Here is a 27135-nt window from a genome sequence, read left to right as displayed (position 1 = left end):
AGTTTCAGGGGGTTTTCTAGAGATAGCCAGTTATAATTCCGTTTTGGAGCATAGTATTGTCTATCTTCTCTTTAATTCACTAATTCATTATGGAGTCTAAGGATTCATCACAGAAACCAGAGGGGGCCGAAGTAGTGGTCATGGCCTCCTCAAGGGCAATAATCTCGGGCATACTTACTCCAGCTACTATTGTCATTTCAGTTGCAACAGGCAAAATAACTTCTGTCTCCAAGACCGTGCTTCCTGAATCTGAATTTAACGGCCAAAATATCTCATATAAGGATTACTCACCATGGGTTCTTATGCCGGGACTTGTCGATGCGCATGTGCATCTAAATGAACCTGGGCGAACAGAATGGGAGGGATTCTATACGGGCACTCAAGCAGCGGCTTTTGGTGGTGTGACTACCGTCATTGATATGCCGTTGAATTCCATCCCTCCAACGACGACAGTTCCCTGGCTGGAGGAAAAGGTCAAAGCAGCAGAGGGCCAATGTTGGGTTGACTATGGCTTCTATGGAGGGCTAGTGCCGAACAACGCCTCTGAGTTGAAATCCTTGGTAAAGAGTAATGTAAAGGGGTTTAAGGGGTTTTTGATTGACAGTGGTGTATGTATCGCTTGAATTATGCTCGAGGGTCAAAAAAAAGATGCTAAACTTGTGATAGGTGGAGGAGTTCCCGGCTGTTTCCTCAGGAGATATTAAATCTGCAATGGAGGAATTAGCAGATGAGAAGACTGTTCTCATGTTCCACGCTGAGATGGAAAGCCCAGGGAACTCAGAAGGTCAGGGGCATGGAAGATGCAGTACATTCAAGTCTCCAACGTCATATTCAACTTTCCTATCATCCCGACCTCCCAAGCTTGAAACCACCGCAGTACAGGAAATCCTATCACTCTCTTACGTTGCACCAAATTTGCCTATGCATATTGTACATTTGTCTGCTGTCGAATCAATCCCTATGCTGCGCGAGGCTCGTGGGAAAGGAGCAAAGATCACTGCAGAAACATGCTTCCATTACCTGTCTTTAGCTGCGGAAGATATCCAAGATGGTGATACGAGGTTCAAATGTTGTCCTCCAGTCCGTGGAAAGGCTAATCAAGACCAGCTTTGGGACGAACTACTTCGCCATTCCTCGGATGGGGTTATAAAAACAGTGGTTTCCGACCACTCGCCTTGTACGCCAAATTTGAAGATGCTTCCCAGCCATATCCCTGGGAACACAGGGGAACTAAAATCCGGTGATTTTATGGAAGCTTGGGGAGGTATATCATCGGTGGGTCTTGGGCTGCCCATCCTATGGACTGAAATACAAAGGCGATATAAAGGCGATTTTACTCCTGCGGGAAAACCATTCTTAGAGGAAATCGCTCGGTGGTGCTGTAGCAATACTGCTGCACAGGTATCATGCGATAAGCTAAAAGGCACCTTGGCTGTCGGCTATGATGGCGATGTGTGCGTTTTCGATGACAAGGCAGAGTGGGTGGTCGAACCAAGCACCATGCTGTTCAGAAACAAATGTTCCCCGTACCAGGGGAAAACCATGAAGGGTATCGTAAGGGAGACCTGGCTGAGAGGCCGGAAGGTATTTACTCGGTCTGAGGGTTTTCACGGAAAGTGCAGTGGTGTCCGAGTTTGATCAAGCCAAGATTATATGGCCTGGACGTCCTCGAATTTGCCCCTGAATAATACATGTATGCAATTCAAATGGTTACCCATGTTAACAAAAATGCAAGGCAATATGTAGTGCTTTAAATCTTCCTTCTGTCTATGGGTTTTAAACATTAAAAACCACTCTATTCATTTGTGCAATGTTCGGGCTCTATTTGACAATAACTTACCTTTATTCATGTTCCAACTTGTTCTCTTTCTCCCTCCATTTGTCACGGACTCTCCTTCGAGCTCCACCGTTGACACCTTTACCCCATATCTCCTCTTTCTCACCATCCTTGAACGAAACGGATGTAGATGCTTTTGCTGGGACCTGGCTCTTATCATCAGGTGGATCTTCAACTAGCCCAATAAACACCTTCTTCTCAACCTTGGCCTTCTCTTTTGCCTTTGCATTTGCTACTTTTCGGAGGTAAGAGGCATAAACTACCACTTCAGCAACGCCAACCAATATCCCAACAAATAGAGAGACGAATACCCGAAAAGGTTGCGAAGAAGGGGCGTGAGGATAATAATAATAGGCGTGAGGATCGCTGCTTGGGGAGCTAGGACGTTCTGACCAAGGCAGTAACGTAGACAGCTTTGGTATTCGGAAATTAGACAGACCCCAGTAAGTCGCGAATCCGGTAAATAGTATAGAGACGAGAATGTTCAGCACCAATGAAGGGGTGATAGGATCGGATTCGTCATGTTCCATAAGGACAGACTGTTTAGCCCCATCATGTATCCGACTCGAGGTAGAAGCAAATATCGCAGCAGGCTGACGTTTCAATTCGGATGGGGAGAGAGGATGGAGGGGGGAATTGTATTGGTTTTGTTCTGCTTCTGCCAACAGCTTCGCTTTCAGGGCAAGGTACTCTGGACTCTAAAGCAGGTCTGTTAGACAACATAATAAGATAGAATATTATGTGGAAGTCACTCACTGGTGCAGGTTTCGGCGGTGGAGGAGGAATGTAGAGCTTCGTTCCACGGAGCAGGCTGTTCAATGTATACTTGCTGCCTTCGCAAGTCAGAGAATCAACCGTTTCCGCGACATCATCTTCTTCACCTGTATTTGTTGATCTCGATGGAAGAGAAGAGAGCCTCCGTGCAATTGATATCAATTGCTCATGGGATATAGGATCGTTTAAAATGGGAGTTTCAGTTAAAGAAAGCTCCTCGCGTGCTGTCAAGGGAAGAGCTTTGATCGCGGAGATGATGCCTGGTGTAGCTGTCAATAGCACCATTATGGCTTAAGCAAAGGTGTAGCTCATCTATATTATGTATAGACCCTGTTTGAGCCCGATATACCAGCTAGATGTATATATATAGTAGTGCAAGTCCTTCAAGCGAAGTCGTTGACATGGCCGTGTTGTTTTTCGACGGATCCAAAAAACGACGTCACTCTTTGGCGATTTTCCCACCACCACCAGAATATTGAATGTTATCAGGGACAAAAAGTGCTGCCGCAACTTCCACTGCTCTCAACCATAGCATATCACATCCACAGGCGCACGTATACCTTTGAATTATGAGTCGCTGATACTCAAATATATCCAAGAGTCATCAACTTATCCGCCAAAGACCCGTGAAGCCCATCGCGATGGCAGAGAGAGAAGCAGACAAGTATACTTCCCCCACATTCAGTCTTCACGGCCACTTGAATAGAACAGAGACCGTGAGAACATTAGCTGATATATAGAATTATACAGAAAGCGAACACTCCCTACGACGGGCTCGAATCCCCGTGGCATCCCCGCCGCTCCCTTCGTTGACAATGTTTCCGACTACGTGACTACCAGGGCGGATGTTGAACCCACCCTACGGTCATTCCAGGAGATGGTATCGAAATATCAGTTTATGGAGGTCAACACACAGAGACGCGCGCAGGGACTGCAGCAAAAAATCCCAGATATAAGGAAAACACTGGAGACAGTCCGGTTTCTGAAGTCCCGGAGAGAGGTGCGGACACGATGATGCCCAATAGCTCTGTTTGATACAAGGCCTCTTTAACACTGATAGCTAATAATAATATCTGCCAGGCCGGTACCAACGAACCTATCAAAACTACATTTGATATGAATGATACGCTGTATGCCCATGCGACTGTATTGCCCGACGACACGGACGAGGTGTTTCTATGGCTTGGAGCAAATGTCATGCTTGCATATCCTATCGATGAAGCAGAACAGCTACTAGAGGAGAAGTTACAGGCGGCAGAATCGAGTTTTAAGAACTGTGAAGAGGATATGGAGTTTCTGAGGGAGCAAGTTACGGTCAGTTTACTCCTTTGTTTGAACGGAAAATACAGGTGTCTAACTAACTAATTGTTTGGTTCTAGACTCTTGAAGTTGCAACGGCCCGTGTGTATAACTGGGATGTAGTACAAAGACGAAAGGAGAAGGCTGAAGGTAAGGAAGAGGAATCAAAAGGTGAAACGGGACGGATACGGACAGACGGTTAGATTTGGATGGGTATAAAAAAAAAGCGCATGTTTCTATGCTTGTTTTCCTGTCAACTAGTAGCCCTTAATCCGTTTTGTATAACGTGGGAATATGATACAAGGGTAGAAGTTTGATGTATACAAACACTTGTTGGTCTGGTATCTAGTGACTGGCGGGAGTATTCAAATTGTTTGATGGCCGAGACATCGTGCAAAGGGAAAGTCATATAAACAGGTCAAATGAGAAAACTTGATTTAGCCAGGAGGGAGAAAATGATTAATACAGTGTTATAATATTGAATTACTCTCTAATGAAATCTCGAGCGCACCTCTAAATGAAAGGAAGAGGAAATGCAGAGAATCCAGGAGTAGAAATATCAACATGGCGGCTGCATCAAAATTCTGTGCAAAGCCAACAAGCAATATGCAAGAAACGAAGGACGTATTAAAGCAAATAGTTGACTCCACAGTAGATCAAGTTGGCCAAATCCCAATCTAAAACATGCTACCAGAGCATCAGAAAAAAAAAAAAAATGAAGTATCAGGTACAAGGGCGCTTATGCTGCATTGTAAGAGATATTAAAGCAGCATAACTAAGCGGAAGATGTAGCTGAAGGTGTGGATGTGAAGTAAGACATGAAAATGACAGTGGAAAAAAAACAATACGCAATTTAAATGGCAGACATATGATGGTGCTCGTGAGGTAAGCATATGCATAACAGTATGGAGTCAAACAAGACAAAACAAAGATAGAAAGGGAAGAAAAGGATAGAAAACAAGCCCTGGCACACCCTACCCACCTTTAAATAGGACGTCATAAATCATAATATATGCGTTAAAAACGTGTGTCGGTTAGAGCGTATTGTAGTGGAGGTTTCATTAGTCGCCTGGAATTAACAAGCAACATCATCTTCGTCATCGTCTGGAGGAGGTAAAGTTCCCGCTGCAGCACCATCCATCATAGTTGAAAGGTCGCTACTGGGATCCTGGGCTTTAGTGAAGATATCGTCGCCGATGAAAGTCCAGGATTCTTCGATTCCATCTAGGAAATCTTCATTATTCTCCTCTTCAATTCCTTCATTGGACGGGCTGCCCGCAGCAGAACGGCGCAGATAAGTGAGAGTTTTGGCGTATTCAAGATCGCGATATATCGACTGGATAGCTTTGCCAACACCATCTTCCTGTGGTATGAGTTAGTTAATTTCCGATACACCAATAATATACAATAGGGGATAAAGCGTACCTGACGTATCCGTTGGCCTATTTGCTTTGCTTTTATTATCATGCGCTGGCTATTGGTTGCTTCCCACAGAGCTCTTGTAAAGGTAGCAGAATTTAGCTTCTTCATGCAAATACCGACACCTAAATCCTGCACACGGATGCCGAAGAAGAACTGATCTCCGAAGAAAGGTTTCACAATCGTAGGTACACCGGCTCGAAGACTAGCTCCGGTGGTACCGGCTCCACCGTGATGAGCAACGGCATCAACCTGGGTAAATAGCCAGTCATGGGGTGCGGAGTCGATTTTATAGATATCTGGAGGGAGATCAACTTCCATTTGCGAACTCCGTGGATCGCCGTGCCTATCGGACCAGCCTTTGGACAGAATACATCGCACACCGGTCTTCAGGACAGAATCGATGACGGTTCTTGTCATGGCAGCAGGGTCAGAGACGACGATGGAGCCGAATCCAATGTAGACCAGTTTCTTCTTGTCGGCTCTTGCCTTGCTAATAAAGGCAACAAGGTCTTCTGGTGGTGTCCAGTCAGGTTTTGCATCCAAAAACCAGTAGCCAGTCACCCGTACCCATTCTAAATAGTCTTTGGGAGGAGGTACGACCGAAGGAGAGAAGTTGTATAGAAAAGGCACTTTTTCCGGCTGCATCTTGTCAAGACTGGTAGGTTTGAGATTAAGTTGGTTCTTTCTCCATCGGTTGATTTGTCCAGAGATAGCCTTCCAGAATACGGTATCAAAAACGACGTATGTTAGTTTATTGTAAGTACCTCCTAGATTGCGGTCTGGAACAGCAAAGGCATGGGGATAAGCTGCTGTTTTTGTCCAGGGCATAGTGAAGGCACGGAAGTATGGTATCCCCAGAGCTTCGGCAACGTGAATTCCAGCCATGGCGCTGGGTGATTCTATCAGGACATCGGAGTCTTGACAACCCTTCCAGGACGAGGCAAGGAGGTCGTCTATCCATCCGCGGAAATTTTCAGATGCTTCTTTTAAGAAAGCATATGTGAACATGCCGTTGTCAACGCATATTCGCATGAGTTCGGCAGGATCGCCATCGATCGGCGCAAAGTCGATACCGTGCTCTCTTATCCAGCCTTCGAACTCCTTGTGGGTTGCTATCCGGGGTTTGTGCCCTTCTTCTAGCAAGCCCTTGCAGAGCGAGATGTAAGGCTGAACATCACCGCGAGAGCCTATGGTGAGGCAGGTTATTCGCAGCGGTTCTGTTGGTTTGAAGTTGATAATAGATGCCGAGTTGTCGTCGAAAAACATGGGTGAGTTATCTTGGGATAGGTTAGATATTGAGGATTTGAGAGTTTGAGTGTCAAAGGCGTCGTTCGCACTGCCATCAGCAAGGCCGGATCCGCTATTGCTGCCCATTTCTGCCGTAGCTACTACTTCGTTTTCCCCACCTCCTGTACTTCTGCTTCTCTGGCGGCCGCTCACTTGGTCATATAGTCGCTGAAGCTCTTCTTCTGTCTCCGGCGGGAAAGTAGTAGGCAGCTCCTGCTGGCCCTGGTGGGCCAGGAGTTCACACAGTCTCCAGAATGCTCTTGACATCTTGCCAGAGGAGGACACAAGGGGACTAAGGGAGCGATAGACAGTGTCTCGCGAAGGGACAGGGGGCAGCGAGATGCTTCTAGGGAAGTAGGAGGCTATAGAGCGCTTAAGGTCTCGCGGTATCAGCGGCCACATAGTACGACAGTCTCCATGTTTGCGGTGATGATAGAATAGTAACTAGTTGGTTAGAGAGATACGAGGGTGTATGTTATTAGAGATATCAGAGTCAGCGGTGTTGGTTAAAGAGGCAGCTGTAGCGCTGCGTTGTTCGGAAGTTAGTGAAGATGAAGATGAAGTCGAGGTTGAAGTTGAGGTTGAGGTTGAGGTTGGCGAGCGGAAAAATGTTGCGGCTCTGACGTTATGCGCTTCTAGCTATCCCAAAGCAGCAACGCCAGAGCGTCACATGTCTGCAGTCACATGTTCGGACCGCCAGGACGGCGTTTTTGCGGGTTTTGATTTGTTTGTTTTTGGGCGAGAAAAAAGACGAGAGCTGCGGCCTGTCTGCTGGCCGGCGGTGGAAAGTGACTTCTGACCTCCCTTGCTGACCGGCGGGAAATGTACATGACATGACATGACTGACCCATGGCAGCCTGACGTGCTCTCGGAACAGTTAACTAACTAGTTAGGCGATGCGATGGCGCTGGAGATGCGATCCACCTCCCTCCCCCTAGTCCGATGGAGACAACCTTAAAAACACCAGACGCTGTCAGCCGTTTGCAGGGCGGAGCAGGCCAGGCAGAGACGTTGGACAGAAAGCCGGTTGATGCCGATAGAAGCACCTACGACGTGCTTCTGATGCCAGTGAATAACTAACTAACTAACTGGCTATTGGCCGACTGTCAGACGGCCAAGTCTATGATAACTAACTGTGTGGTGGCCAAGGAAGAAGGGACTTTGGATTAGTTAACTAACAATATTACGCAATCTACAGTATCCAGAAAGAAAGGGAGTCGCCGGGCCACACGATAACAAAAACTCAGGTTCACGAGGATTCGCCTTCGAAGATGTTCATCTTGGGGTTGAAGTCTTCCGTCCACTCGGAGACCATCAGGGCAGCAACATTCATTCCGGAAAGCGAGCTCGTCTCCATCGTTGAGATCAGACTTTCGATTCCACTGGTATACCACAAGCCCGGAGACAGTTTGATGCTCTCAAACGTCACCCGGGGATATGGGACGGGATATGGGTGCCACACTTTCTCATAACTCCAGCTGATGTCGGCCTCTGGAAAGTCGGCAATAGTCCCGTTTATCGGCCCTTCCAGACCCAGGATACCGGATAAGAACATCGCATTTAGGCGTTCGGGGGAGAAGACTTTGTATACGTAATGATATTTGCCTTCGTCCTCCTCTGTATTTGGCTGTCGCACTTTTTGAAGAGTGCTTATGCTCCAAAACCCGGTAGGACCAACTCCGTCGCGGCGATGTCCCAGGTTGAGACCCTTGGGTAGGGTAGTGAGAACAGTTTCTGGTACCATGTTGCTCAACGGCAGGTTGAAATATTTAGGAGATAGCTTATGAGGTGACGAGAAAAGAGTGACATGTAGCGTCATATAGGGAATGTTGTCAGGCTGGTCGTCCACGGGGGGTTCGAGCTTGATGTCAGAGAACTGGAGTGGTGCAGCAAGCACAACTTGATCAAACACCTCGTCCTCGGTTTTGTTGGCCTTGCAATTATGAGAGACGGTATAGGTGTTATCCTCTGCCCTTTTCAAGCTTGTAACTTGGGATTCAAGTTTCAAAACGGCCTGGGATGCTTCTACCATACCGCTGAATATCTGCCAATTTCCCCCCTGAATGGAGACCGCGCCTTGAGCTGCCATGCAGACCATAGTCTCCAGTCCATGAATAAGGGGAAGATTTTGACCATAGTTCACTCGAGTACTTGCTTGGATGATCTCCCTCGAGAATGCCTCCGATATGTGGTTTTCTTTCAGGAATTCTGCTCCTGTAGCCCAGGTTGCCTCAACCAGACCACTGCTTCGTGCAGCTTCCGAAAGGTTCTTCCACGGAAACAATGGATATCTGTACAATTTCAAAAACTTTCCGACAGTAGACTTCATCAAGTCCTGGGTTCGCATGGGGGCCCATCCATACTTCCACAGAAGTTGCACTATATTCCACCATCTATAGTTGCCCTCTCTCTGCTGGAATACGAATTTGCTTCCATCCCACACACCCAGGTTGTCTGTTGCTTCTTTGGGTCGAGCAACGCCAGCATCTTGAATCTCAAGGCCAAAGTTCTTTGCGGCTTTCATGAGATTTTTATTCGCCTCGACGAATATGGATGCCCCCAGCTCTATGGGCAGGGTTGGATCATCGAATACGTTAACAGTGGTGGACCTTCCGCCAACATAGTCTTCGCGTTCGAATATCGTAATGTTTACGGGAATGGAATAGTAATCGGCGTAAGTTCGGAGATAGTAAGCGGTAGATGAACCCCCCGACCCGGCACCTATTTGACAGTTAGCTGGATTGAAAACTGCGTTGGCGATCACTGAGTCCTGCAGAATATGTAACGGAGACATTACCGATTATTGCAACTCTTTTCGGCGCTTTCGGGGCTGCTGGTGCATCTGCTGCCAGTGGCTGCTGCACCTCCTGCGACAGCACAAAGCTCGCCAGCAGGAGGATGTACAGAACAAGGGTAGAACGAATGCTATGCATCGTGATTCTGTTGTAGTGCTGCCCAGTCCAATTACACCGAAGACGAGGGTATTATTTCTAGGGAACGGGGGCTTGCGAGTACTACCCGCTGCTGTCACACTGGTCTTTCTCGACGGCGAGTAGTTACGTTGATCAAAAATACTATCAACCACAGAACGAATGTCAAGTCAAATGCATCACAGTGGGTTCCTCTTCCTCTGCCTGTGATGACTGCGGTCGGCCGCGGAATTTTCTTGATGTCTCGAACACAGCAGTGAAGATCTCGGCTGCGCGTCAGGAGGAAGTCACAGCAGCAGCAGCACCGACAGCAAAGAAGGCAGCAAGCACAACGAACAGTTCGGCCCTCCACCACGGCGGCCCAAGGCTTTCTTAAACAGACTCTGCGACACACGGCAGGATGATCTACCTTTGTTGATGTACGGCACCTTAAACACTATGCATCTGGCAAAGAGAACAAATGTTGGTTGAGCGAGTAAGTTCAACTGCACAAGACAAAGCTGGAAGCCCTATTAATAGCAGATAAGTGCTAAGATAAGTGCTTATTCCAAGATCAGCATACAGCCAGAAGAGAAGGGTGAGTATTGGCTGCAAACTCCGTACTGCGCATCGATATTCGCCCGCTATACATGGACGAGCGCCATGGCGTGCGTCTTTTGACTGATCACCCGCGTTCCTGTTGGTTGCTCTCGGTAGTTAACTAGTTAGTTACTCCGTATCAAAGTTCGATTTAAAGCAGCCTTAACACTAACTAGAAGAACTTCTCCATTCCAAAAGAGCTACTAAGATATACGGAGTAGCATAGGAGTCTGTCGATATCTTATATGTCAATATGGTTCGTTATCAGAGAGAAGTTGGAGGTTGAATATAGTTAACCATTAGTTACTCCACGATATTTACTCCGCACTCCTGACCCCACTTAATTCCCCTAACTAACTAACTAATATAAAAAAAATAATAATAACTACGGAGTAGTTAATATAACAAAGCTTTCCTTAACTAGCTATAATAACCCTACTATAGTGTTACATCCGGTGCAATTCCTTGAATTACTTCCTCGAGAAGAGTGTCGCTGATGAAAGAGGGCTACAACCATGCTCTCTAGTAATGTAGGCTATTAAAGTTGTAAGCTTTGCTTAGGGTAACCAGTTACATAGTTAGGGAAGAATCAGTTAAATCAGCCGGTAAGCTTATAACTGGATTGTAACTCCTAGCGATAGCCTTGAAAGCCTATGACTATATATGAAAGCCGAGATTGATGATTGATTTGATCCAATGGCTCTATCGACAATGTAGAGAAACATTTTACTACGTAGTTTCACTTTCAGCTGGTACCTGTCTAGGTTAGATAACTATTCCAGCCCTCGCCCTTAATTGCTTTCAATCAGAAGTCCCCTTTGCGATGCTTGTGATGTCTGCGCGAGTGGCCATGAGAGTGTCGATTTCCAACCTGCCCCTGAGTAGGTGGGTCGGTCGCTGCTGGCAAGGAGATCGAGTGCCCTTTTCGAGACGGAGTTGAGCGTACCACAGAACTGTCGGTGCTGGCATCATCAAGTCCCTCTGCTGGGTCCGTTGGAGCAGGAGGAGGGGAACCAGAAACAGATGAGCCAGGGCCATAATTATCGTGCCACCATTTGGCCATAATGCTTTCTGGTGAATCTGCTTCCGCACAGGTAGCTGTTAACTGCTTGGCACGCCTGCGGAGATGAGCAGCACTATTAACATCAACAGGTATTTCGGCTGGATCCAGACTCCCAGGATCGCGTTTATAGTTTTGAAAGGTCCAGTCATACGGAGTCGAGAACATTGGATCAGCAGTGTCGACACGAAATCCATGGTCCCTGATAGTCTTGGTTACCCCATTATCTTCCCATTTAGCTGTGGCACGGATTAGAATTTATTCATATAACAGAAATGATCCGAGGGGCTCACCAAAGCATCTATGTTCTGGAACCATTGAGTTAAACTGTTGACCATATTAGCGCCAGAGTACTGTCAGATATCTCTAGCAAAAAGATATAAGAAGATACATACTCCATACTGTCCGATGAATCCAGTGGCAGCAAGTCGGTTATCTCCTGGAAAAGGCCCCTTAAATTCCCAAGTGATAGGGGGCGGGGACATCAAAAGCGAGTAACACGGCGCCCAGGTTGCTGATATAAAATACTGGAACTCATTTCCTGTTTGTTGAGGTACTCCGGTTATTATTCAATCGTTCACCGGCTTAACAGATACCATAATTCTTGAAGAAGCCTTCATACCTTGTAACCCGTTGGCATCTCCATCTATGGCACGGAGCGCTTGTGGTACGTTGCCCCCGGACTCGAGTAATGAGCCCATGGGGAATTCATCACTATCAAAGATTAGCCATCGTATCCCCACAGCCCGTCGATCCTTTCATACATACACTTCACAGTAGTTTCGGTCGGATTGATCGGTTGGCCAATCTTTATACTTTATGTGATGATCACTCCTCCATTTTTCCTGCCTTCGCATGTCTACCCGCGTACCTGAGATATTGACACTCCAGTTAGTTCTGATCCTGTTAACAGAGAAGAAGGTTCGGAGGGTACCTTACCTGCATAGTGATAAACTCTGTTGCCTCCTAGAATCTTGTCAATGCCCCATCGTTGATTATCACAAACCTGTTTAGAATCGAGTTAGCATCGAATGGTTTCGATAATGTCCAAAAATTGCCATATACAATATAATGAATGGTGGCAGACAAGGTACTAACCTCGTCGTACCCAACCCCATAGGAGCAGGTGTATGTCACAGAACAATCGCTATCCGTGGAGGCGTATGTAACCAGAGCATGTCTAAACACAGTCTATCAGTTCTTACTTGAACACATTAGAGGACGCGCATCAACTTACGTTCCAAATAACCTTTGTCCTTGCGAATTGACTTTCGTCTTGTGACCAGACCCCTTCTTTCTTGTCGCGGGAGTTTTTTGGACTTTATTATTCCCAGGCCTAGGCCTTAGGGCGCCCGAATACCCACCCTTAACTATAGCGCCAGGGACAGATGCTTGAGATGTAATACAGACAGCATAACTTATACCGGCGACGGCTACTGCACCAATCCCGCCGGTGATGACACCCAGTACCGCACCCCCAGCAAGAATAATTGCGGTCACAGAGGCACACTTGGCTGCAGCGGACTGATTGTCTCGTTTATTTAGGTTCGAATATGTATTCACGACTGAGTTGGCGTAAATGAGCGCTACGTCTTTGGCGTGAACGTTTTCGGGGGGCATGTATCCTCGACAACAGTACTATACAAAATTAGTATGTAATGATTCCGTATGAGGTATATCGAATACCTTTTGATATCCTCCGTTACACGTTTGACTGCTAGAATTAGCCTCTTGTGCCTCTAGTTTGGAATTGACTCATCAGTTTGTGGCTGACTACTTCAACGTACTCTTCTTTTCTAAAGGGTGTGACAGGATATCGCATTAGTATGATCCTCCGTATCCATGGGAATATGTACGAAGCAAGGCCACTTACATCCCTAATTCTTTCACTTCAAGAACGTGGTTTGAATTTACGGCCAGAATGGAATCCAGCTCGTCCCGACAACCGCCAGAGCAGCTATAACCTATAGTGAGCCCTTGAAGAAGTTCGATTGGCTAGTTATATGAAGATTTTTCATACCTGAGTCCCTGGCCACGCCAACCACGCCATTCACACCGACCCTATAAATTTATTAGTTGCTTCTGTTGAGCGGCGGAATTAGAAAAGCCTACCGGATTGCCGCCCTGTAACAATAGATTTCTGATTAGTTCTCTATGCGGAGTGATAATATGAATCGCAAAAAGTAGAGGGAGACTAACTGATACACAGCATAGACTTTGAACCGTATCACGATCTGCGCATGATGTATTAAATTTGATGCCGTCGACCTGGCCACGCATGTAAGTAAAGGCGGTATATCCTTCCGCACAACTCTCGCCGCAAAATGAGGTATAACAGCTGTCCGAGATATAAGCCGATTTCCGTACTTCGGCTTCAATTCCAATCAATCAATAAGCAAACAACTCCCAATGGATCTATCTATTAATAAGACAGGTTGCATACCAATAGTGTCCTCGGACCAGGAATCATCACCGCCGTCAAAGAACACTCAGCCAGTGAAATGAATGTTGAATTTCCCAAGTCCAGTTCCAATCGTATGGGAGTTCGTGGTGCCATTCAGGTCATCAAGGTCAATAGCTAGTAAAAACAAGACTCTCCATTTAGTCTCTAGTCTTGACTAGTGGACAGGGATAAACATGACAACAGAGTAGATGGTAACTTTTCCTTACCCCAGATCATAGTCCCTCCTAAGCAGAGTGAGTTGGCGTAGTTGATTTTCTGGGCGAAAGTTATCTCGTCATCATAGCTGACCCATTGGTCATTATTCCAGGTTATCCAATTGACCCCGGCCTCTAGGAACATCTGTTAGTACAAATGTAATGCAATTTCAATAACAGGTAAGGCCCAATTACTCTTATCATATATAGGGGTAAGATTGTGTTCATTAATAATCTCGACGATTTCTATGGTGTTAAGACTGTGAGCCACTTCTCCCAAAACTTGTGGAAGGTATGTGCAATACGTACCAGCATTTGAAAGAGTTCCGGAGTTCCTAGTGCATCGTCCTGGAGCACCCCCCTGGGTGAAGCGACAGCCTGGTTTAGAACAGGAACTGTCTTCTAGAGTGAATGAACGGCCATACCAGCCGAGACCAAGTATAACCTTGGCGGGCTCAACGCCGGCTCGCCAGAGTAGATCTAGCCCTTCTCCAATTTCAGTCAGGTTTGTATGTGGTCGAACCTAAATGGCTGTCAGTATCTAGCTCATTGTAGCATGAAGAATAGTGGTAGGAGGGGGTTTGCGCGTGGGAGAACAGACAAATGGCCCTGAGAACTTGCTTGATGCATCCCAAACACCGTGGATATCATATGTCATTACGTTAAACCAATCCAAATAATGCTGCATTTTGTTAACATCAAACCAGCGTAGGTACCAAAAACTTGCAGGGAGTGTAGCACTTAGGCCTTAGAATATCCAGGAAGTTAGTCGTCAAGCACACATAATGGACACACGCAAACAGATCAACCGACCGTATTGGCCCTGAAAAGCCGCCCGCATCTCTTTCAGAAGTAAAACAAGGTTTGCAGTATCTTCGACTTTGCCTCCACGGTCCTCAGCACCGGGATACTATTCAGAGCTTTCGTCAATATTCCCTACTAAGTAAGTCGGGATGATTGGACACTGCTTACCTCCCAATCAAGATCGGCACCATCAAAACCGTACGTTTTCATGAACCTCAGAAGAGCAGAGATGAACTTCGCTCGATTGGCCGTAGTACTGACCATATCACTGAAAGTCGTGCGAGTATTCGGTGAATTGGTCTCGTCCTGAATCGTGTCATCATCAGGTCTTTTGCCTAGTAACAAACGGTGCCAAATAACTTACGTTGAATGACCAGCCCCCGATGGCAGCCCACACCTCCATACCACTATACAAGTTTTACGTTAGCTATAAGTCATGCTATTAGCCAAGTGGTAGACTCACGGGTGTTTTTTCTTAAGCGCAATGACTCGAGGAATCAATTCGGCAGTTGTGCTTGTCATGGGCGTTATCTCGAAAGTGGTTGGATGAAAAAACATGAAAGCTGTGCGTTTAATTAGCCAGCTGCTTTAAATTTTTTTTTTTTTTTTTTTTTCTTTTCGTAAGGCGTCCGATCCATACCGAAATTTAAATGCGTGATCCCGTCGAGTTTGAGCTGCTCGGGTGTTGAGGCCTGGCAGGGTCTTTCTATCGCCCTACTGAGAATCAGCTATGATCGGCTTGGGTATATATTCACAGCGAATGGTGTACCAAGATTCATAGTATGCAATCCTTCTTAACGCAGCAGAAGCGCCTCCTACACAGGAAGGGCGAGGAACATCTCCACACCCTCCGTAACTTGACTGACACCCAGTACCGCAGAACTCTACAAAAACATGTTAGATCTACTGTATCCGTAAGAAGGCTAGAATCGTACGATTCCCATGTGAAGTTATCCTTACCGGACGTTGACCCGCAGAACCCGTACTGGCTACAGCAGACGTTCAGAGGGCACTTATTTTTCCCTTCTATCCCATACTGACCACATTCTGCTTTCGCATCGCAGTTCCTAACAATGGTCAGTATCTTTCACTCCCGGGTGTAGTCGCCAATAAACATTTTCTGTGGGTTGACATACGAAATGCAGTTGTCTTTTCCACAAAAGTCCGGGGAATAACCGCAACCTCCTTGCTATACCAACACAATTATTAGCCATGACTCTAAAAGATGGAGTTGAACAGACTTGCCTTACTGCAACAAGCTCCGTTAACACAAGGGATCCCAGGGGCGCATGTTCCAATTGGCAGGTCATTTTTACTTGCGAGTTTGTGGGAGTTGTAGAGAACAGGGCGACCAGCAACACTTATATTGGCATCTTTAGCGAATCGTGGTGTTGACTTCGACGGAGGCGTAAATCTCGGTTTATACAATGTCTCGTTGAGAGCTTTGCCATCAGCAAGCCGGATCAGAGCAGTGACAAGCCATAGGCTCACCCATGCTACTCGGTGACGAAAATCCATATCAGGTCAGAATTTAGCGGGGCTAAAGTTCGTTTCCTCCCTTTGGAAATAAGGGTTTGTTGCTGCAAAGAGGGTATTGATGGCGGCAACAACTGGCCCAAAAGATGAAGGTCAATTGAACTCAGACACGTCCGTATACGACCTATATAGTATGTTGCTCAATTCCCCTGTACTGTCAAGCCTTGTCAATAATAACTGAAAGAGAAACATCCTATTCAGATACGAGCTCGACAATGCAGCTTCCCAGCCGGTGATAGGAGTCCCTTCGGCCATGACTATCGGTTGCATAATCAGTGAACAACGTATGACCCTGTCCCCAGGAAATTAAGAAGGATCTTGCATATATAAATGGCATATGTACGTAAATAAAATATGCGCCAAGGTTCAAAGTGAGTATGGGAAGGGACAGAGTATGGGAAGGGAAAGGGTATGATAGCAACTGTCGGAGAGAAGCGAACCATGAGGTTGGCGGAGAGCTAAGTTAAAGTTCGGCTATCGGGAGCGGCGTATGGAAGAATTAACTTTATCTAACTAACTTAAGTTAGCTAAACCTTCGCCCAGGCCAACCTTGGCGTCTCGACCATCCATTGGCATCTCGACCTCTTCGTATCCTCTCGACTCAGCTAGAGGAGATTGCAATGTGATTCCAGTGTGATTCGGAGAACTGCCCCTGTTTTCAGAAGGTGATAGAAATATGTTCCAGCATTGTCGAGCTACGTCGGCCAGGATTTACCATGCAAAGGAGTGCTGAGTACCCCATGCAAAGGAGGTGCGCACTCTATCAGGTTAGTGGAGGCTCTGGAAATAGGATCACACCAGCCATCCCAGAAATTACTACGATAATGATTATGGTATGTGTTGGAATGAATTTGGTCATGGGCCGACCTCGTATCCGGGGATTCTCCTGTTGCTCGCCCTGCAAAGGAGAGATATATTGAGGATCATAACTGCCTCAGGAGACTCGAGCATTCCGCAATTAGTGCCGTAAGTCAAGATATAATGATTCCTCGAAACCTCATCTCAGGACTCTATCTTTTGCCGTTCGTCGTTGCAGAGCTAAATATCTACGGGTATTTGGATCTCAAGACTCTTGCAGATGGATTTCATACGACTACGGCTTGCATCGCCGCCTTGTACGGCGTCTTTTTGCTTTCCCCAGTTTCCATTGACATAATCTAATTCTATTATTTAGAAACCAAACTGTTGATTGCGACGCCAGGACTGCAGTTGTTGCAGCTGTTGCTGATACCTACTACTGGACATTAGACAATGTGACCACTCTATGCACTTCCCAATGCCAACAATCACTCACCTCCTGGACCTCCGCCGTGGATGCGGCGTGTGGGAATCGCCCTATTGTCGAAGATGGAATAGTGAAGCTTGCCTCATCCACTCCCCTTACATATAAAGAGGGATTCGATTTGGTTTGCCTCAAATCAGGGTATGACCATTATTCTCTTTATAAACGTTTTGAATGTGTTAAGCACAGCTAACACTATGCACCTACAGAGACTCGTGGTGCATGATCGAGTCTCAGGAGTGGGAAGGATCAGATATCCTCAAATATCCTACAGATTACTGCTCCACTGGAGATCCAGAGTATGATGGGCCAGAATGTTTTGAGAAAGGGTTTGATCAGTTAGCCATTGAAGCAGGCGATGAGCGCATGACTTCTCTTTACGAAAAAGATCTGGTAGGTCGGATGTTATGGCGGGCTAAATAATATCATCTTCAAGGCCGCGCTAACTAACTATCTTATTTTTCATAGCTGTGCAGTGATTGTTTTCTGAAGGTTTTCCGCCAACGATTGCTGTCACCGTTCCTTCTCAAGGGCGGATATACATCATACCTTGTCGAGCAATTTCAGGATATGCAGTCGTATTGTTCCACAAGCATGCCCTATGCTACATCCACCAGTGAAGTCTTTATGGGAACAGCCACACAGACAATGCCAACAGGATCCCCCCCGCCAACGACTACTTGCGGTGGACCCACCATTCAGCCCACAGATCCGCCTCTGTCATGTGAGGCTATCACTGATAAATATAATGTAACTACCGGAGACGTTCGTCACAGAACTGGAAACGTTTACTGCGAGTTTTCGGAGCCGCTGTGTCTTCCAGAGTCCTGCCAAATTTGTGTAGTCCCACTTGGATCTACATGGTGAGTTCAGTCTTGCTTCCAAGCCCAGATTTTTGAAGGCTAACGCCATTGATCTATAGCACGAGCCTATTAAAAAAGTATTCCAGCCCGGAGTTTAATATTACTCTGAGCCAATTCTTGAACTGGAATCCCTACCTAGCTGGATCATGCGATCTGCTACGCTGGCACCAGCGAGTGTGTATAAGGTAGCGTACAGCCTTTTTCCATTTCCCTTTTTGTGAATACCCCTATAGACCTTGTCTTACTGTTTGACCCAGACCTCCAGGTGGTAGCTATGAGAGTCAGCCCCCAGTTCACCAGCCGACAGGTGCTTCAGAATATTATACTACCGGTAAGAGGCTGTCTCAACTCATAATTATTCGCCTTGGAAAGACGAGGACAACTGATTCAATTTTACGTTTTAGCCATTCCGCCTGCCCCCACATCCACGGGAACAACTCCATCATGTGGTCGATACTATGAAGTTGTCGCTGGTGATCAATGCAACACAATCGCTCTTCATTTGTGAGTCGGACTTCCTATCTATCATCCATGTCTTAATTCTAACTCTGATTTCGCTAGTGGGATAACTGTCGATGCTTTTCTTTCTTTGAATACCCAGATCGACGAAAGGTGTTCGAACCTGTGGATTGCTTACGCCTACTGCGTTGCACCTGGTAAGCAATCTCCCAAACTTGATACAAAATGAATATCAAAGTAGCCTTAAGCAAGGATATATGGGGGAGTGTTAATTAAAGGAAACACTGCCGTATTATAGTTCAAGTGCCCCCAAAATCCACCAACGGTCTATGTGGTCCAAATAACGGTTACGCAACCTGTGAAGAAACGGGTTTTGGGGACTGCTGTTCTATCAGTGGATATTGTGAGTCCAGCCATTTTACCCTAGCCACCGTCATTACCCCCTGATCCTCATAACCGGGTACTCATGACGCTGATTGCCCTGTTCGTACTTAGGTGGATCAACCAATGACTATTGTGGACCAGGACATTGCTACTCAGGGAAATGTGCTCCCAGCAACGGAACTACCGTCACCCAGGATGGGACGTGTGGTATGTGAATCTAAATTAACAACCAAAACCCCTTTCATCCCGCAAGTTGTACTAATTGCCTCGTAGGACCTCAATATCATGATTGGATCTGTGGTGACTCAGCTTTTGGAAAATGCTGTTCTGTCTATGGATATTGCGGGAGTACGCCGGACTTCTGCGCAGCAGGGAATTGTCACTCGGGTGCCTGTGATACAGACATTGGCGAAGCGAGTATTGACGGTTCGTGCGGACCAAGCTTTGCAGGAAACAAAACATGTGCCGGCACTCAATTTGGCGCATGTTGCAACATGGAGGGATATTGTGGAGATGGAACCGACTACTGCTCACCCGGGAGATGCTATTCTGGAGCGTGCCAAGGGCCCTAGGATACATTCAATCGCTTTATATGTTCGGTCCTCTATCTAGATTTGTGGATATAATGAATTGTTAGGGTGGGATTTAAATGAGTAGCTATATGTATTACATCGGATTAGTAGTATGTTTTAATTTGTTATACATAGTCATATAAGAGCTAGACTCCATATCCAACTGTGACTAGTTAACTAGCTACAGGCCCTTGTCAAGTTTTATTTACCTAGCTAACTATTAGTTATTGACTGAACGGAGGGCACCCCAAACCACCAACCACCATCTACCGGACGACCTCTCACTTGCAATCAGTCGACAAAATATCGAAGCTGGTATTTAGCAGAGCATCCAAAAAATGACAGAATCCCTACCAAAGGATAAGGAGGAAGACAACGAGAAGGACAAAGAGGATAAGGAAGAGGACACGGAGGATGATGAGAACGAAGCAGAAGAAGAAAAGTTTGACCCCACCCTCTGCGCGATGCTATACAACCGCCTTATCCGAATTGGCTTTGATGGCAGCAATCGAGAGCAGGACGGGGAGTCCCTTCGAACCAACTGGTTTGAAGTATGGAAGACAGACCCTAAGGTCGAAAAATGTCGCGAGAGATTCAGCGAGCCTCTGGTTAAATTCCTTGAGCAGATTGAAATAGTCGTTCGCAAAGATGGCTCTGCTCCCTATCACGACGTACTAATCTATAATTACAAGTCAATAATGTCACCAACAGGTATAGATGATGACCTAGGGTTAGGGGTGTTAAAAGATGAGGGCTATGACTGTATCTGTCTATTCTCAACCAATATGGCCTCCGTCCCGCATCGGTTGGGCTTAGTTATGGATTTAGACGATCTTCTTGTTCGATATATACCTAGCTTTTCTTGCCATTACGACATTGAGGATACCAGACGCTGGTATAAGTTGGAGGATGTGTTGCTTAAGCTTAATTGCATGGCCGAGATTGGAAAATATGTGCCTGTTATTCGCGACAATGAGTTCAGGAGTACATTGGAGCCTGGGTGGAAAGCCATTCCCTGGACAGATTCCACTCTTAACGACACACTCGCTGCGTGGGAGGACCTGGTTAATACGATTGCTACACGTCTTCCTGACGATTCTTCCAAACGAGATACCCAGTCTGAACCTGAACGATTAGCTCCAGAGGACAAAATACCGTCCTCCATACGCGGCTTTACTCGTGGATTTCTACTGCGCGCATTGAAACCGCCTTTCAAATTCATCGCTCCTGGGCTAACTGTCTACGATTATCGTGGCCCACCACCACCAATTCCCATGAAAAGGGACCGGGATGGGACTATGATATATGCCACACCATACCAGGAGATTCGCGGTGCAGTGTACCACAGTCCTATCATTCTATTCCCATTTGAGGAATCAGTGGAAGGGGAGGTTGCTGGGCTCTGGATCCTCCCGGAGGAGGACTGGGCAGACTCCATCCGCCTAGTTCTTCCATATGAGTTAAAGAGATTTCCTACAGCGCGTCGTATATTCTTCTATATGCAAAGCCGTACCTGTCTATTCCAGAGCCCAGAATGCCCGTTGTACGATGACCACCATACAAGTCTAAGGACTCTGTTCATATTTTGGAAAGAGTTGGTGGAGAAGGGAGTCTGGACCGTGGGTGCCGAAGGTATTGAGGGAGGGAAAGACTTCTATCGACATGCTGAGGATAAAGAAAAAGGGGAATGGTTTGACGTTGGAGAATGCTTCGATTTTCCGCCACACGTAGAAATTCACCTCTAGCTGATTGGGCCCTAGAATACTCTAGTCCTCCTTATTCTATTCTATATTAATTCCATACCTTCCTTCTGGCAGTTAGTTGCTTGCCAAATGCTGGGGTTCGGGATCCTGGGTATACTTGATAGCACTATAAGAATGAGGGTTGACATGTATATATCACGATGATTGAGCACGTTGAGGGATGTGGAGGAAGATATTAACATCTAGAATGACCATGGACAAGGTCACCAGTGCATTCGTCTGGTCCATACCATAATCAATGAGTTTGGGGTCTTCCCTGTCCGTTGACCATGATGTTGCAAGTGATGGTATTTAAGTTGAGGGTTAAATCCTATTAATAAAGCGCACCACTTAGCTGATGAGTAACTAAGTTCGAAACTTAAGTTAGCCAAGAATGTTAGCTTAGTAATCAATTTAGATAAGGATCACGTGCGTCACTGATAAACAATTTTTTGGCTGCAAAAGAAATATTTCTGACAAGTTTTATAGAAGCGACACAGAGGGGAACGAACAATACCTTTTGGCACGAGAATAAAAACATGGATTCATACGATAGTGACTCGTCCGGCATAGACGAGGAGCTGGACGACTACACAGAAACTGGAGTTCTTCTTGGATATGCTTCAAAGGAAGAACTTAGTGATGCTATCAGTCACTTAGGTGGATGGCCAGTGAGTATACCTTTCTTATTACAATTTTGACACCGCATATGGTTATTTACCTCTGGGAATGGCTCCTTGAAGATATTGAGCGTTAAATGTCAAAATTTCGTGCCCATTATTCCCTTCAATGCTAACAGCAGCTTTGTTCTTGTCAGACATGGCTTGACCCCGCGACCCCTCCACCAGGCAATTTCGCCAAATGCAAGGTCTGCAATGACCCAATGCCGCTTCTTCTGCAGCTCAATGGCGATCTACCAGAACACTTTGCGCACGATGAGAGATGGCTATATATATTCGGCTGCGTGAGGCGGACGTGCAGTCGCAAAAAGGGGAGCATACGAGCTCTACGAGCAGTGAAGAGGCACAAGACCGTCGAAGAGAGGGAGAAAGTATTTGAGAAGCAGAAAGAAGAAGCGCAGAATAAGCCCAAACGAGATCTAGGAGCTGATCTGTTTGGAGTAAAATCCTCCTCCGGCACATCGGGAAGCTCGAATCCTTTCTCGACATCCTCAATTGGTGGTGGGAACAGTCTTGCCAACCCCTTCGCTTCACTGCCCCCTACATCATCACTTGCAGCAGTGGTACCGCAGAAACCGGATGATGAGATGACGACATCACCATCATCCGCGGGGGAATCTCTTCCCGAGACATTTGCGCAAAAGGCTAGCATTTCAGCACAATCTTCTAAGCCCGTAGCTGGGCCACAGGCTCCCTGGCCAGAACAGTCTGCCTTCCCACCGCCTTACCCACATTACTTCTTTGACGCTGAATATGAAGCACTCTCCAAGACGGAGGCTCCAGTGCCTTCCAATGTAAGGATAGATACCCTCGAGGCAGAGAATGAGGGTTCTTCGTCAACCGGTACGAAGGAGACGGAAAAGGAACTATTTGAATCATCTATGGATAAGTCGTTTATTCGGTTCTCGACACGTCTGGAGCATAACCCGGAACAAGTACTGAGATATGAATTCCGAGGAACCCCACTGCTCTACTCCACGAGTGATGAGGTAGGGAAGCTATTTGCTTCAGAGAACACGAGTCAAGCGCAGTCAAACGTGAAGGTGCAAGTTAGCGGAAGCAAAGGCAATAGCAAGATACCTCGATGTGAGACATGTGGTTCAGAGCGTGTATTTGAGCTTCAGCTCGTACCGCATGCTATCGCCATGCTTGAAGAGGGCATTGAAGGAATAGGACTGGGGCCCAAGGACGATTTGGGCATGGAATGGGGGACTATCATATTAGGCGTTTGTGCTGCAGACTGTGCACCTGAGACCATAGGAGAGGCTGGCTGGAGAGAGGAATGGGTGGGTGTACAGTGGGAGGAGAGATTACAGCCTAAATGAATAGAGCAATTGGATAACAAAGGCAGACAGAAGATAGACAGCAAGTTGGAAGGCATAATTCGTTTTTTGATTCTTTTTTTTTGGTTTGGTTCTCGTCCAGCCGTTAGAATAAAGCCATTAAAAGACGTAACATGGGCAAAATGCAAAACCCAGTACCGCGCAGGTATCGTATCTATCGAAGAGATGAATGCAAAGGGGTTAAAAGAATAGGAAATAAAAGTCAAAAAGAACCATCAAGCAGGCTGCTCGAAACCCCTCCGAATAACCCTGCCAAACATCTCAATGCCGACCTTCTCACCCTTAACTTCACCCCTGGCTTCATTCTCCTTATTCCGCGGGACACGCACGGTGACGTTCTTTGCATCATTCGCACCAGAAGCACCGCTCTTATCAACCTCCCATCCACAAACATCTACAACAAACTTCTCCAAAGTGTCCAATCCCTTAACGTCAAGCCAATCCATGAGCATCTCTGCGCTGATTTCACGGAAAGCTTTTCCAACTTCGACCGCAATACGGACGCGAATCAACTCTTCGAACCCAGCTACGTCTGCAATAAGGTCCGCGTAGAGGTCATCTGAGTTTAGGGTTGACCAAAAGAGGGAGTACTGTGCTGATTCAAGCAAGGTGGAGAGACGAGCTAGCTTCTGTACTGATTCGACGAAGTCTGCTGTTTGGATGGGGAGGGTTGCGGAGGGGCCCTGGGCAGGAGCGGAATTGTGGAATGGTTGGGTGTAGGCGGGTAGGAGGGCGAGGGAAAGGGAGAAGGCGGGAGATGGGAAGACGGTCAGAGCCTTGACGAGGATGTTTGTTGTTGTTTCGATGTTGAGAAGGTGTGGGTTGAATTGGTAGCTGTTGATTTCTGGTCAGTTACTGAGCCGTATCAATTGCAATAGCATGAAGGAAGCGTGAATCTCATTTGGGTTGAATATCATATTAAAAGTTCTCCCCACATATACCAATGGCATAGTCGTGTTAATAGGAAACGTTTATAGGTAATTAATCATTTCAACGAGGGCAAGGCAGCGAAATAGCGAAAGCCAGTATAGAAAAAAAAAATTAGGAAACAAGATCAACGTACAGTTTAAGCAGGGCTAGGTTGGCATAGCAGTCAAATGTTCTGTCCTCACACTGCTGTACGACATAATCTTGGAAAACAGTGGTGGTCTCCGGGTTGTATCTGTCGAGGCCGTTTAATATGGCATCCATATGCGGCGGACGCGTCTTGCATTTATCGAAGCCCGTCGACATTGTGAGTTATTCTGCCCCGCGGGTGTGTATGTACGTGCTAATCCGTGGTGCTGTCTCCCTCCCTCGCTTCCAGGGGACGAGTAAAATGGGTATTAATCCAGTCGTGCAGGTAGTTCAGACTGTGTCAAGCAAGACTATCAAGGATTAGACGTATGATCGGCGCGGTGTAGAGTCGTTTTAGAGTATATTACTGCATGTAGCGCGGAAATGCTCAACGAACGATAAAACGAACAAACGACGATGTTTTCGCTTTTGATATTTTTGTGCTTTCGACTGTGGCTTTGTGCCCGTCCCCTTTTTGGCATGTTTATCCGAATCGCTTAGTCATAGCTTACTAAGTGAGGTCATTGTTTTTTGAAAGGTTGAAAGTAGACCAAGTAGAAAAAGCGCAGAGAAGAAGAGCAATTGAGGCAGCGCAGGAGCTGGCCAGGCCGTGACGAGCAGCCAATTGCATAAAGTAGACATGTTTCTCTTCTTCTGTCTGCCTTTTTGCCTGTGCCCTGTCTGCCTGCATCAAACCCGAGCATGGTCGGTGCCTCGGCGAAGAAAGTAGCATCACGTGAGGCCCCTCGGCTGCCCAGGACTAAGAAGAGTTTTCTCTTCGGTGTTATTCAAGTGTTATTCAAAAGCGCTGGGAGAGAAATCGCCATTTTGACTGCCAGCAAAATGTACAACTACGAGTACGACTGCAACTGCAACTGCAACTACAACATCAGACGGAGAGACACAAGTAAACAGCGGGATTAAAATATTTATTGGCGCCCGGAGGAGCACAAGCGGAGTTAAGTTATTAAATAGAGTAGTCGAAGTACAGTAGAGTAAAAAAGGTGGGATTAGGAGGGGGAAAAAAGGCGCTCGACACACGGCACACGGCACGAAGCGATGCGACGGTGGAGAGAAAGGTAAAGAAAAAGGTAACAGTACCAGTGAAGAAGAGAAAAAACGGAGCTGGGTCCCGGCCCTGACAGAAAGGAAAAAAGTGGAAAGAAAAACGGCAGGTGAAAGGAAATGGGATATCAAGAATCAGGCCGAGGAACGTTGCCGGTCCATGAAGCCGTGAAAATAAAAAATGAAAAAAAAAATAAAAGAAAGAAAAAAGTCGAAGGGAAGTAAGCCAGCGTGAGAGCAAAAGAAATCTATCGGTTGGAACGCAAAGCAGAGCAGTAACAGAGCAAAACACAGAACAGCAAAGGAAAAGAAACGAAACGGTCCGAGTCCGAGTGCCGAGTTCCGAGTTTCGCTGGTCCTTGAAGAAAAAAGATAAACACCCTGAATATGATGACTGAAGCAAAGGAGATGATAAGTTATAGGAAATGACAACAGAGAAGAAGAAAGAAAGAAAAGCCAGAAGGGGTATCGAAACCCATACACCAGCCCTTGACCGATAGTGCCCCGTCTAAATGAACTGGAAAGGAAAAAGAGTAAAGAACAAAGTAGAAAGTAAAAAAAGAAAGCCGTTGAACTCGTTGCGTTGCGGAGAGCGTTTAAATGGGCGGGTCGAGTCAGGTCGGGATAGTGAGGTTGCGCAAGAAGCAGTTGACAGGACGAGACAGAGAAAAGGCGGGGAGCAGCAGGTGTGAAGGAAAAGAAGAAGTAAAAAGAAATAAGAGTGCGATCCGAGTCGAGCTTTTTTGCTTTTGAGCGGGCAAGCGATTGGACTTTTTGGCGAAGCAAGCGAGCAAGAGTTGAGCAGAGCAAAGCAAGGAGGATAAGAAATAAGCATGGGAGATGGCGGGGATAGTGTTTTTTGCTTGCTTGCTTGCTTTGCCTGACTGAGGGATTAATGATGGGATGGATAGTTGAGTAAGTCTATGGGTTGGGTATGCCTGGTATCGATCGGGTTTGTTCGTAACGTCGTAAAGCGGTCTGTCGGTGGTGAATGATGCGTGATGGGGATTTGATGCTGGTGGGCCAGACCATGCCAGACCAGACCATGTTCGGGGTAACAGGTACTAAGCAGTTGTTGGGAGTAGCGTTGTTTTGGATTCAGATCGGCCATCGCATCGGCCACCCACCCATCGTGCATGGGGCAGATAACTTTGGCCGGTGAACAGGTTGGATAGCAGAGCCCGACCGGGTGGCAGCGGTGACGAAGCAAAAGCATGCAAGTCGGAGGCAGGGAAAGGATGATGATGAGGTAAAAAAAAAAAAAAGCAAAGGATACCTTGTTTGCGAGTCAGGCCTGGATGAAACGAAGCCTGACAGGGCAAGACAGGGCGGAAAGAGTTAAGGATTAGGGATAGTCGGCCGAGGAAGGATGAGGAGTGAGGGGGGAGGGACCGGGGTAGCAACTGGGCAGAGCAACACGAACTAGACAAGACAACCACCACGACCACGACCACCACTGGCAGCAGAACAAAGGCAGTGTGGGATGGATAGTTGGTTGGTTGA

The 27135-nt window shown here is 46.6% G+C and overlaps 8 protein-coding genes across 8 annotated transcripts; 4 read left to right on the top strand and 4 right to left on the bottom strand.

The window, feature by feature from the left end:
* Positions 1–89: 89 nt before the first annotated feature.
* Positions 90–1638, top strand: TRV_03274 (uncharacterized protein; the record flags this gene model as incomplete). Its single annotated transcript, XM_003022571.1, has 2 exons — positions 90–608; positions 667–1638. 2 exons carry the CDS (start codon positions 90–92, stop codon positions 1636–1638), a joined length of 1491 nt encoding a protein of 496 aa, XP_003022617.1.
* Positions 1639–1842: 204 nt separating this feature from the next.
* Positions 1843–2896, bottom strand: TRV_03273 (uncharacterized protein; the record flags this gene model as incomplete). Its single annotated transcript, XM_003022570.1, has 2 exons — positions 1843–2535; positions 2594–2896. 2 exons carry the CDS (start codon positions 2894–2896, stop codon positions 1843–1845), a joined length of 996 nt encoding a protein of 331 aa, XP_003022616.1.
* Positions 2897–4985: 2089 nt separating this feature from the next.
* Positions 4986–6886, bottom strand: TRV_03272 (UDP-glucose sterol transferase, putative; the record flags this gene model as incomplete). The annotated part of the gene is made up of 2 exons (XM_003022569.1): positions 4986–5273; positions 5336–6886. The coding sequence occupies 2 exons, from the start codon at positions 6884–6886 to the stop codon at positions 4986–4988; spliced, it is 1839 nt and encodes a 612-aa protein (XP_003022615.1).
* Positions 6887–7868: 982 nt separating this feature from the next.
* On the bottom strand, positions 7869–9413 carry TRV_03271 (uncharacterized protein; the record flags this gene model as incomplete). Its single annotated transcript, XM_003022568.1, has 1 exon — positions 7869–9413. The coding sequence occupies one exon, from the start codon at positions 9411–9413 to the stop codon at positions 7869–7871; it is 1545 nt and encodes a 514-aa protein (XP_003022614.1).
* A 7754-nt stretch (positions 9414–17167) lies between these two features.
* On the top strand, positions 17168–18390 carry TRV_03270 (uncharacterized protein; the record flags this gene model as incomplete). The annotated part of the gene is made up of 5 exons (XM_003022567.1): positions 17168–17301; positions 17361–17609; positions 17678–17861; positions 17937–18218; positions 18313–18390. 5 exons carry the CDS (start codon positions 17168–17170, stop codon positions 18388–18390), a joined length of 927 nt encoding a protein of 308 aa, XP_003022613.1.
* Positions 18391–20084: 1694 nt separating this feature from the next.
* TRV_03269 (uncharacterized protein) lies at positions 20085–21491 on the top strand (the record flags this gene model as incomplete). The annotated part of the gene is made up of 1 exon (XM_003022566.1): positions 20085–21491. One exon carries the CDS (start codon positions 20085–20087, stop codon positions 21489–21491), a length of 1407 nt encoding a protein of 468 aa, XP_003022612.1.
* Positions 21492–22027: 536 nt separating this feature from the next.
* Positions 22028–23493, top strand: TRV_03268 (uncharacterized protein; the record flags this gene model as incomplete). The annotated part of the gene is made up of 2 exons (XM_003022565.1): positions 22028–22159; positions 22306–23493. The coding sequence occupies 2 exons, from the start codon at positions 22028–22030 to the stop codon at positions 23491–23493; spliced, it is 1320 nt and encodes a 439-aa protein (XP_003022611.1).
* A 233-nt stretch (positions 23494–23726) lies between these two features.
* TRV_03267 (uncharacterized protein) lies at positions 23727–24428 on the bottom strand (the record flags this gene model as incomplete). Its single annotated transcript, XM_003022564.1, has 2 exons — positions 23727–24345; positions 24385–24428. The coding sequence occupies 2 exons, from the start codon at positions 24426–24428 to the stop codon at positions 23727–23729; spliced, it is 663 nt and encodes a 220-aa protein (XP_003022610.1).
* Between the last annotated feature and the right edge of the window lie 2707 nt (positions 24429–27135).

The sequence above is a fragment of the Trichophyton verrucosum genome, assembly GCF_000151505.1.
Source record: "Trichophyton verrucosum HKI 0517 chromosome Unknown contig00275_1.f1.exp, whole genome shotgun sequence".
Lineage (NCBI taxonomy): Eukaryota > Fungi > Ascomycota > Eurotiomycetes > Onygenales > Arthrodermataceae > Trichophyton > Trichophyton verrucosum.
This window is presented reverse-complemented; position numbering and strand designations above follow the sequence as displayed.